The sequence below is a fragment of the Kogia breviceps genome, chromosome 14, assembly GCF_026419965.1.
Source record: "Kogia breviceps isolate mKogBre1 chromosome 14, mKogBre1 haplotype 1, whole genome shotgun sequence".
Classification (NCBI taxonomy): domain Eukaryota; kingdom Metazoa; phylum Chordata; class Mammalia; order Artiodactyla; family Physeteridae; genus Kogia; species Kogia breviceps.
Genome location: NC_081323.1, coordinates 22961939 through 22973969, shown reverse-complemented (window position 1 = coordinate 22973969; position 12031 = coordinate 22961939). Strand labels below are relative to the sequence as shown.

Sequence of the window (12031 nt, the reverse complement as noted above, 5' to 3'; positions counted from 1 at the left end):
AGATCTGCTGCTGGCTCTTGTTTTTCAGTGCCTTAATAAAGAGGCACATATATTGCTATATCACAGACTTGGTTTTTTCTTAACTGTAATTCTAATGTATATTATTTTATACATTTAAAACATTGTTCTGTGAAGCCTTCACCAGATTGTCAATTGGTCCGTGACACACACAAAAAAGGACCTTGTAAATCCCTTGTAGTAGAGAAGCCTAAGAGGTACATGTGAAAATAGTGATTTTCAGGACATTTCAGTGGCCTCAGGGGGGCAGCCTAGCAGAATATTTGAGGTAAGACCTGTCTTGAAAATCTAAGATGTAAGGTCACTATAGGTTTGTGCCCTATCTTCCTTCATAGTGGTCACAGTCTAAGACATAACCACAACTAACTACGGATTACGGATGACACTTTATGACCCATGAAGGGTCTGTTTCACAGGTAATAAGCCAGGAGGAGGTAACCTTCCAGCTATCTTGGCCAAGGGAATTTCACAGAAGAGGTGGCATTTGAACAGGTAGATTTGACAAGTGGAGGTGTAGACGGGACGTTCCAGGCAGAGGGAACCATCTACTTTGTTCTAGCCCAGTAAAGAAGAGAGGGAGTCACTACTGTCTTAAAGTAAGATTCTATAGCAGGCAGAATGGCATCACAGAAAGAAAAAGAGTCATAGGCTTAGAAGCTCTGGAATTTAATGCCCCATCTGCTGTGTGACCTCAGGCAAGCCACTTAACCTTTCTGCGCCTAGTATCCCCATGAGTGATATAAAGATAATAATATGAATTTTACAGGCTTTTTGTGAACATCAAGAGGTGGTAATTGTTAAAGCCCTCTGCTAGTTGCTGATTACTATTTCTGGGACTGAGAATTAGTAGATTAGATAGAATTCTTCCACTCGCAATGGACAGAAAACCCAGCCTAAGGGAATGCATTGGTGGCTCATGTATCTGAAAGTCCTGGGATAGTTCTCCAGCTTCAGGCTCAGCTGGATTCAGGGGCTCAGTGTCACCAGGACCCACCTTTGTGTCTGTCTCTCTCCATCTCTTGACACTTCATTTGCATAAGCAGCTTATGCAAATGCAGATGCAAAGGAGAGTGTCTGAGACTCTCCCTTCGTGGTGGCAAGCCGGCTGCTACAGCCACAGCTCCAAACTTCTAGCTTTCCAGGTTCAGTCCATTGGGAAGGAGAGAAGACCTCTTCCCAGTCAAGTCAGAGCCTTGGGATTAGTTCTTTCTGAGCCAGGGTGATCTCACTTGAATCACCAGTGGGTTAGTGATGTTCCGATTGTCTAAGAGTCAAGAAAAGGTGTTTCCCCCAAAGTAAAATCAGGGTGCAGTTGGTGGAAAAAGGTGACCAGATGCTTGGCAGAGAAAACAACAGATATCTGCTGTATGAGATATCTCTTCACTCCCAAAATGTAGGTTATGATCTCTGAGGGTCTACCCTGGAATGAAGGCTGGCCTGTGTTCTCTCGTCCCCAAAGTCTTATTTCCTGGCTGAATATGCTTGCCTTCTCCCATCTAGTCATTGTCATCTGGGCTGTCGCCTCTTTCCTCTATTGATAAAGCCTCTGGTTTGTACACTGTCCTGTCAGATGGAGCTTACTGTTCTTTCTTTGAATATGCCAGGCCTCCAGCCATCTCTGTGCTTTTGGACATGGTGGTCCCTCTACCTACAACACTCTTCCATCTCTCTGGCCACCTGGATGACTCCAGCCACCATCCTAGAGCCTTCTCTGGCCTTCCGAAACTGGGTTAAGTGCCCTTTCTCTCTGCTTCCGAATTAGCCTGTGCCTTACCTCTTTTAAAGCGTTTTTAAACCTTATTTACTTCTTGTACTTAACCATAATTTTGAGAACAGAATTTGTATTTTTTTATCACTACACCTGTTGGACACCATTGATATTTGTCTAACTTACTGAATGAATGAAGGAAATGAATAAATACTAAAAGAAGTGAGATTTGATTTGAACTTGCATTTGAAATACAGAAACTATCCTCCTCTGAGCTTAAGAACTGTTAGTTTGCTCTGAACCTGGGTACCTCTGCCCTAAAGGTTCCCGGTTGGATAGTGAGCTATTAGGGATCATAATAAGATCATTTATCCATCTCTTTCAAGGTATGCTCATCTGCATTTTACAGACAAGAGTAACTGAGGCTCAGAGAGGGGATATGAGTTGCCTAGTGTCCCACAGCTAAGGGCAAAACCAGGATTTGGATCCTGGTCTGACTCTAAAGCCAGTGCTCACAATCATTTAGCTACTCGTCCATTGCTTCCAGCATTTGTTCATTCATTTATTCAACAACTGTTCATTGCCTAAGCAGGCTGACAAAGGCTCTGCTCTCCGGCAGCTTCCTCTAATGGAGGTGGGCAGCTGGACAAATGTTAGTGAAGGGGTCAAGCTTGATGGGGATGGGGCTGGGCTGTTCTGAGGTCCCTTCTAGTCCCAGTCTGTGCTTTCATACTCCAGAGCAGAGAGCACGGCCCTTCCAGATCTCCTCCCGCTAGGGACTAGACTCTGTGTTGCTACCAGATCAACTGGCCATGGTCTTTTCCCAGGTTTGGCAGCAGGCGTGTGATCGTCAGGAAGGGCCAGAGGGGCAACAGCTTTTATTTTATCTACCTGGGCACGGTGGCCGTGACCGAGGACGAAGATGGCAGCAGTGCCTTCCTGGACCCCCACCCGACGTTGCTGCAAAAGGGCAGCTGTTTTGGGGTAAGCGCGGGGGACGGGTCTGCGTTCCTGGGGTGGGGTTCGGGGTGTGACAGGACTCCTTCTACAACCTCTAGGCCAGGCCCAGTCCTGCCTTTCACTCTGTGCAAGTCACTGCCCTGTTGTGGGTCACAGAGCCCTTACCTGTCAAATGCCGATTGAGTTGGAGACAGTGATGTCCAAGTCCCACCACTTCCCCTGTGATGTTTAAGGAGTCTGTTCCCTCTATAAACCCCTAGAGAGGCAGTGACTCCTCAGCAAGGCCTCTCCAGCTTCCTTTCTCTGCCCTGGTCAAGCCAGTTGCCTGTCTTTTCACAGGCAGCATATTAAGAGGGTGGGGCGTGGGCCCATAAAAGCAGGGAGTGAGCAGGGGCACAGGACGGTCCAGGGACCCTGCAGTCTGGGGAGGAGAGATTTCTCAGGGGAGATGGAAGCAGGGAAGAGGTGGTCAGGGCTGCGGGCAGAACGCCAGGGGTGACCTCTCACTTGCCTTTGCCCCTGTCTACCCAACAGGAAATGGGCTTTCTAACTTCTTCAGTGAAGAGGGCCACTGTGGTCTGTATGGAAGAAACAGAGTTCTTGGTTGTTGACAGAGAGGATTTCCTTGCTAATAAACTGGACCAAGAAGTTAAAAAGGATGCTCAGCATCGGTTTGAATTTTTTAGGTAACTCCACCAGCCAGCATCTTCCCCCTGTGTGTCTATTAGGTGCCTTTGTCCTAGACCCAGTGGGGAACACTAGGTGCTGTTCTCTCTGCTTGGAATGCTCTTTGGTACCCACCTCCCACCCAGCTTCTCGGTCTAGCAAACTCCTAATGTACCTTCAGGTCGCAGTTCAAATACCCCTTCCTTATGGGATAGTAACAACAGGATAGCTAACATGCATTGAGCACTTGCTGGGCCAGGCAGGATGCTCAGCCCTTTGTACCACCCATTATATCTAATCTCACATTCAACCCATGATGTTCTTTCTCTTTTTCTCCCCAGTTTACAGTGAGGGAAGCAAGGCTCAGGATGGTGATGTGTCCAGAATGCCTGACTCAGAGTCTCTGGGCTTCACCACCCCGCCGCACTAACCAAGCCCACCTACCCTCACTCCAGAATAGAGAGGGTGCCCCCTCAGTGCTTCTACCCTGAGTTTCCTTAAAGCCCCATCCAAACTGTAGTTCTTGATCATATAATACTTTCTTTACAGTTTATTTGTGCCATCAGACGGTAAGCAGCACAGTGGCAAGGGCAGACCTGCCTTTTTCACCACCATCATCCCTGTGTTACCACAGTGCCAGGCACATGCAGGCGCTCCTTTAATTATCTTTAGTTACTTGCCTTGAGGAAAAGAGTGCAAATCTAATGGAGCATCTGCACTGGCACTGAGAATACAGGTTGTAGGGTTGCAGGGCCATAGAGAAGCGTGTTGAGCAGAGGGGTGGGCTGGAACTGAGAGAAAGCCATCTGCATGAAGAGGCTGCGGTTCTGAGGGGAGGGGCAGTTCATTTTTTTATACAGTGGAAGAAAAATAGGACCGTGTTCTAATCTCAGCTCTTAGGATTATCCACCATGGGACCCTAGATAGGTCACTTCACTTCTCTGGGCCTTAGTCTCCTGCGCAGTAAAATGGGGATGACAATTCCTCTCTCCCGAGGTCATTGTAAGAATCAAATGAGGTGATCGTGGGAAGTGCATGGCTCAGTCTTGGCCCAGGAGGTGCTCCTTCTGTGGTGGCCCTGCTTTCCTCCTGTGTTTCCAGACCCTTCTCCTCCTTGGGCAGAGCACTGACCCTGTTCCCCTGTGAGGCCCTGGACAGAACTCGGTGCCCCCCCTCACCTAGGTTGAGGCCTGAATCACCCGAGTTCAGGGCTCATAATCTGTTGGAGCTGAGAAGATCTAAGATGATTTTTGTTGGCAGCCCCGTGGGGCCACCTGCGAGGGAAGGGAAGCCCACGATCAGCGGTTTATGAGGTTCAAGATCAGCGGAAGGGGTGGTCACTGCCGGGTGGGCCTTTCACCACAGGGCACAAACAGGCCAAAAGAGGAGAGTCCAGACTTCCCCCATTCCCAGGCCCAGGGCTGAGGATTTGAAGCTAATAGGCTGGAGGAGACAGGGGTTGGAATGAGCTACCCAAACCAAAGGTAGGGCCCGGACTGCTGGGCTGGGGGACAGGATAGCCAGTGAGCTGAAGTGAGGAACTCTTGGGTGCTCCTTGGAATGGGAGTAGCTCAGTGGTAACAAGGTTGGCAGGGGATTCAGCCAGGAGAAGCTCCTGGAGGGAGGAGCGGGAGTGAAAGAAGCAGAGCTCCAATCACCCCAGGTGCGTCTGAGGAGCAGTGAGGGGAGCAGCTGAAGGGCAGGGCCTTGAGAAGAGGGCAGGGGAGCAAAGGACAAGTGACAGGAGACCGGCTGCAGGCTAGGCTAGCGAGCAGGGTGGGTGTGAAATCTTCTGCCTCAGGCCTTTGCAAGAGCAGGAGAACATATTCCTTTTCTGGCAATTGCTAAGTGCTGAGCCCCCTTGGTGATGGAGGGCGATGAAGTCTAACAGGCTTTTCCCCTCAGGAAGATGGATCTGTTTCACTCCTGGTCCGATGAGAAGCTCTGGAAGCTTGTAATCCTGGGGAAGATAGAGAAGTTCTCATATGGGCAGCTGATCTCAGAGGACTTTGTAGAATCGTCCTCCATCATGTTTGTGTGTAAGGTAAGAGGTCTGTGGTAGGGTGGTGAAGCTGGGAAGAGCGTGCCTAATCTAATGTCCTGTAGCCAGGTGACTGGCAGAGCCTTGGCCTTCAACACGTCTTTTTCTGAGCGCCCATGTCCTACTTAAAAACACAAAAGAGTGTCCATCGACAGGTGAATGGATAAAGAAGATGTGGCACATATATACAATGGAATAGTACTCAGCCATAAAGAGAAACAAAACTGAGTTGTTTGTAGTGAGGTAGATGGACCTAGAGACTGTCATACAGAGTGAAGTAAGTCAGAAAGAGAAAAATAAATACCGTATGCTAACACATATGTATGGAATCTAAAAAAAAAAAATGATGAACCTAGGGGCAGGACAGGAATAAAGAGGCAGATGTAGAGAATGGACTTGAGGATACGGGGAGGGGGAAGGGTAAGCTGGGAAGAAGTGAGAGAGTGGCATGGACATATATACACTACCAAATGTAAAGTGGGAAGCAGCTGCATAGCACAGGGAGATCAGCTTGGTGTTTTGTGACCACCTAGAGGGGTGGGATAGGGAGGGTGGGAGGGTGACGCAGGAGGGAGGGGATATGGTATGCATATAGCTGATCCACTTTGTTATACAGCAGAAACTAACACACCATTGTAAAGCAATTATACTCCAATAAAGATGTTAAAAAAAAAAAAAGACAAAGGACACACTTTGGCCTCCCTCCCTCAGAGGGTTGCTGTGAACGTTAAGATATAGCTGTTATATTACAAAGAGGGCAGGTGTGGGGAGGGTACCCCCTCCTTCAGCTCATATACATGTTTATTTACAAACAGATACATATTTAAATTATGCATTTGGCTCTTGAATTTTAATGATGCCAGGTCACTTATTTATTTATTTTTTAATTATTTCTTTTTGGCTGCATTGGGTCTTCGTTGCTGCGCACGGGCTTTCTCTACTTGCAGCAAGCAGGGGCTACTCTTCGTTGCGGTGCGCGGGCTTCTCATTGTGGTGGCTTTTCCTGTTGTGGAGCACGGGCTCTAGGTGCGTGGGCTTCAGTAGCTGTGGCACTCGGGGTCAGTAGTTGTGGCTCGCGGGCTCTAGAGCTCAGGCTCAGTAGTTGTGGCGCACGGGCTTAGTTGCTCTGTGGCATGTGGGATCTTCCTGGAGCAGGGCTCGAACCCGTGTCCCCTGCATTGGCAGGCGGATTCTTATTTTTTTTTTTTTAAATTTATTTTTTTTAACATCTTTATTGGAGTATAACTGTTTTACAATAGTGTGTTAGTTTTTCCTTTACAACAAAGTGAATCAGTTATACATATACATATGTTCCCATATCTCTTCCCTCTTGTGTCACCCTCTCTCCCACCCTCCCTATCCCACCCCTCTAGGTGGTCACAAAGCACAGAGGTGATCTCCTTGTGCTATGCAGCAGCTTCCCACTAGCTATCTAATTTACATTTGGTAGTGTATATATATGCGGATTCTTAACCACTGTGCCACCAGGGAAGTCTCCAGATCACTTTTTATAATTATAATCTCTAAATTGTAAAAGTGATACTACCACATTATACAACTTTCCAGGAAGAGGGACAAATGAGCTCATTACCACAGAATAGATTCCCCAAATTGAAATTGCTTAGCATCACCATTTTTATGACTCTTGGAACAAACTGCTTTTCACAAGGAGGGATCCACTTTCTCTAGCTCCCAGCAACATACAGCTTTGCCAGTGCCACCAACCTCTGCCGTCATTCTTTCAAAAAATTTAATATGTGGCAATTACTACCTCGTTGAGGATTTAACATGTTTTTTTCTGATTACTAGTGAGATTAATCATGTTTGTTTACTATCTAAATTTTGTGTTTTGTGAATTGCTTTATGTCCTTTGCCTCCTGCTCTGTTGGTTGATAATGAAAAGAAAATTTAAGGAGGTTGATATTGTCATTATTCCCATTTTACAGAGTTGGAAAGGAAGGTTAAGTGGCTTGTTCAAGGTCACACAGTTGATGAGGGGCAGAGGCAGGGTTCGACCCAGGTCTGTCTGACCCCAAAGCTCTTCTTCCCAGAAGCTGGGACTTGGGATTTGAGTTGACCTTTCCATCAATTGTTGACCCTGCTCAAATCCTAAGTAGTTCATCATCATCATCATCATCATCATCATAAGAGTCACTATTTATTTTGAGGCTCTTTGCTCCTGTGCTAGGAGTTCTACTAACATCATTAATCTTTTTTTGTTTATTTTGGAATAGGTAGTACTTCACATGGTTCAAAATTCAAAACGTTCACAGGAGTGATGTCTCCCTCCCCCCTCTCTCTCCCAGAGTATCCCTGCCCAGAGACCACCACCAGCACCAGTTTCTCATGTCTCTGTCCTCCACACGTTCTCTGTCTTTACAGGCAAATACGTGTGTATGTTTTTTCCTTTTTTTTTTTTTCATAAGTGGTGTCATCCTATACAGACTGTTCTGCACTTTGCTCTTTCATTTAAGAGTATTTATGGGCTTCCCTGGTGGCTCAGTGGTTGAGAGTCCGCCTGTCGATGCAGGGGACACGGGTTCGTGCCCCGGTCCGGGAGGATCCCACATGCTGCGGAGCGGCTGGGCCCGTGAGCCATGGCCGCTGGGCCTGTGCGTCCGGAGCCTGTGCTCCGCAACGGGAGATGCCACGGCAATGAGAGGCCTGCGTACCGCAAAAAAAAAAAAAAAAAAAAAAAAAAAAGAGTATTTCTGTAGGTTGTTCCATATCAGTACATAAAGAACTCATTCATTTTCTTTTACCACTCATGAGTATTTTACTGCATGGTTGTGCTTTATTTTTTTATATATTTATTGGAGTGTAATTGCTTTACAATGTTGTGTTAGTTTCCGCTGTACAGCAAAGTAAATCAGCTATATGTAGACATATATCCCCATATCCCCTCCCTCTTGTGTCTCCCTCCCACCCTCCCTATCCCACCCCTCTAGGTGGTCACAAAGCACCGAGCTGATCTCCCTGTGCTGTGTAGCTGCTTCCCACTAGCTATCTATTTTACATTTGGTAGTGTATATATGTCAATGCTACGCTCTCACTTTGTCCCCGCTTCCCCTTCCCCCTCGGTGTCCTCAAGACCGTTCTCTATGTCTGCGTCTTTATTCCTGCCCTGCCACTAGGTTCATCAGTACTGTTTCTTTAGATTCCATAGGTATGGTTGTACTTTAACCAGTTCCCTAATCGACGGATATTTAGTTTACCTCAACGTTTGCTATTTTAAACAGTGCTTTGATGAATAACTGTGTACCTAGTACCATTCTACCATAAATCTTCACCGTAGCTCTACCAGGAAGATATTATTATTCCAAGTTTACAGATGAAGAAGTTGAAGCTAAGATGCCTTAAGAAAGGCCACCTAGCTAGTAAGTGGCAGAGCCAGAATTCTGCCCCCAAACTCCCATATTTAATGTCTCCTGTATACCTGTTGCCTACAGTTAAGCCACCACAGACATTTGCCAAGTTTTTGCCAAGATCATGACACAGTGGCTGAGGCTCTGGAGGGATACAAAGGTGGAAAAGATTGGTTCTCTGGGGCTTCCCTGGTGGTGCAGTGGTTAAGAATCCACCTGCTAATGCAGGGGACACGGGTTCGAGCCCTGGTCCAGGAAGATCCCACATGCCACGGAGCTGCTAAGCCCGTGCACCACAACTACTGAGCCTGTGCTCTAGAGCCCGTGAACCACAACTACTGAGCCCGAGTGCCACAACTACTGAAGCCCGTGTGCCTAGAGCCTGTGCTCTGCAACAAGAGAAGCCACCACAATGAGAAGCCCACACACCACAACAAAGAGTAGCCCCCACTTGCCACAACTAGAGGAAAGCCCACGCGCAGCAATGAAGACCCAACGCAGCCAAAAATAAAATAAATCTATATATTTAAAAAAAAGAGAAAAGATTGGTTCTCTCTCCTTACATATCTTCTCCACTAGATTCTGAGTGTAGACAAAGTTGTCAATGCCAACTACTAAGTGATTAGTACAAACTCTGTGAATTACAAGAATTCAGGATGAGGAACTCTTTAAAGGCTGAAGGCTCCAAGGAGGGCTTCCTGGAGGAGGTGAAGTGGGAGATGAGTATTGAAGTATTGGGACCTTAGACAAAAGTGTGGGGCAAGATTGGTTGTGTGCTGGAGCTGGCTCTTCCTGGCCTGAGAGAGCTGATTGTTAAGTTGTCAGGAATTTTGCAAGTCAGTACACATGATAATTATTAAAAATTAAATTATATAAACCTACAATTAAATATTGAAAACAAGGGTAATAAATACTGAAAACATATCATTTCCTGGATTTATTGCATTTTACTATTATCTATGCTCTTGAAGTTACTTTTGCCCATCGTATCCATATGGTGGAAATCTCTACCATTGTGCACATCTCTTCTCAGTTCCACATGCAGTGACTTCCCATTGGTAGCTGAAAATCGACCATGGTGGGAGTATGTGCACACACAATGGAAATAGGCAGACGCTCTAAGTCAGGTCTTGATTTATGGCTTTGCTGATTGTCTTAAGAAAGCTATAGAGAAAATGTTTATAATGCAGATTAAATTTCAAAGTGGACTGGGTCTGTAGCTATTACATTGTAAAGAGCAAAAAATTAAGGAAATGTTTTCCAGTATTTAAAAATGACTCATCATAGATTCATCATAGAAGTTATATAATTGATGAACAGGTGAAGTTCCGATAGACATAGTGTTAAAGCTAAAAGAGGTTTCAATTCAATGAATATAATTTATAAGAGGGTGAGAAATAGTTTACCAGTAGAGTACAAGTCAGACTTAATAATATTAAATTTATAGATTGGGATGCAAATTCATTTGTTAAATTATGGTTGAATTGTGACTATAGACTAGCCACTGATAAGAGTTCAGCCAAAGTCAATAAAAGCATTCTGTGAGAATCGATTGGCTATAAGGAATTTCCAATAAGAGTGTGGTAGGGCTTCCTGGGCTTCCCTGGTGGCGCAGTGGTTGAGAGTCCACCTGCCGATGCAGGGAACACGGGTTCGTGCCCCAGTCCGGGAAGATCCCACGTGCCGCAGAGCGGCTGGGCCTGTGAGCCGTGGCCGCTGGGCCTGCGCGTCCGGAGCCTGTGCTCCGCGACGGGAGAGGCCACGGCAGTGAGGGGCCCGCGTACCGCAAAAAAAAAAATAATAATAATAAAATAAAAGAGTGTGGTATATTTTATTATTTATAAATTGTGTGTAACACACCTTTCATAACAGTAAAATGTATAGATGTACATACATTTTACCCAAGAGCCGGTTGTTTCAGCATCACCAGGGATGTGTTTGTGTTGTGATTTTTGGGTTCAGTCCCAGAGAACAGTCAAGTCTAGCTAATGCAAGCAGGAAGGGATTTACTGCGGGATGTTAAATGGCTAACAGATTTACTGGTGAGGGGAGACCTGAAGAAACAGGCTCTACACTGAAAATGACTCCCAAACGACTCCAAATCAGAGTCCAGAACTGGACTGTCACTGGTGCTGCTGCTCCTGCCAAGTTCAGGAAGCCACCGTCTCCACTAGCAAAGTGGATGTCCCACAGTTCCAAAACCAAGCCTTGGCCAGGTGTACTGGATTGGTGGAACCCAAATCACATCCAGAGCCTTAGCTTCAAGGTACCTTGGGAAATGTAGTGTTTGGTTTCCAGCCTCTACACACTAACACTAAAAGGGGATTGGATGCACAGGATCTGACCCAGAGGAGGGCGAGGATGAGGATGAGGTCCTTGCCAGTGGAGGGGGGAAGAGTTTGATAACTTTGGAGAATCCTGACGGTCATGTGAGGAGAGGTGGGAGAAAGCCTACAAGAGAAACTGGTGGTGGAGAGCCCTGAAGGCCAAGCTGAATAATTTGCCATTCTTTCTCCCCCGATATCTGCTTCCTCTTTCCTAAAATATTGGAGTGATTGCCTCCAAAGCCAAGAATGCCATGTGTCCGCAAATTTAACTCTAAGCTCTTTTGATACTGTATAACCAGAAAAGATGGGGGAGATGAGCAGTGAGGGATATAAATTCAAGATTTTCTTTACTCAGCCTGATGGTTACATCCTGACCAGCAGAAGGTTCTTAATCTGGTTTAGCCTTCATTTCTTTATCTGTAAAATGGGACTATGTGCTTCCTTCATAAAGTCTGTGAGGATGAGATTAGCTCAGCAACATGCTCACTCACCTCAGTCACCCTCTAATCCAGTGGTTCTCAAAGTGTTGTCGCTGGACCAGCAGCGACACCTGGGAACTCATTAGAAATGCAAATTCTCGGGCCCACCCAAGAGCTATTAAACCCAAAACTCTGGGAGAAGGGGCTCAGTAATCTGTGTTCTGACAACACTGACATCTGCTTCCGGGTCATTCTGATGTGCACTAAAGCTGGAGGACCCCTGATCTAAGGGAAGAGTTTTCAAATTTTGGTAAGCATAACAAACTCCTAGAGTGCTTCTGAAAATGGCAGAGTCCTGCCTCACCCCAGAAATTCTGCTTCATTCACTCTGGAAATCTGCATCTGAATAAGCGTCACAGGTGAATTCTAATGCTCGAACTTCATTCTGAGAAAAATAATACAGATGACACAAAGTGACAGCAGATAGAGAGCCTCTTGCCTAGAAGATGAGTTGGTTTATCCCTTAT

General features: G+C 46.1%; 1 protein-coding gene across 5 annotated transcripts in view; it reads left to right on the top strand.

Moving 5' to 3' along the window:
* Positions 1 to 12031, top strand: part of CNBD2 (cyclic nucleotide binding domain containing 2) — a 63161-nt gene that overhangs the window by 24581 nt on the left and 26549 nt on the right. For 4 of the 5 annotated variants that reach the window (XM_059038020.2, XM_067012522.1, XM_067012521.1 and 1 more), the window contains 3 exons: positions 2554 to 2710; positions 3221 to 3372; positions 5258 to 5396. In XM_059038020.2, the coding sequence (XP_058894003.1) occupies positions 2554 to 2710; positions 3221 to 3372; positions 5258 to 5396 (448 nt within the window). The remainder of the gene's footprint in view (positions 1 to 2553; positions 2711 to 3220; positions 3373 to 5257; positions 5397 to 12031) is intronic. The other variant, XM_067012523.1, reaches the window with a different exon arrangement.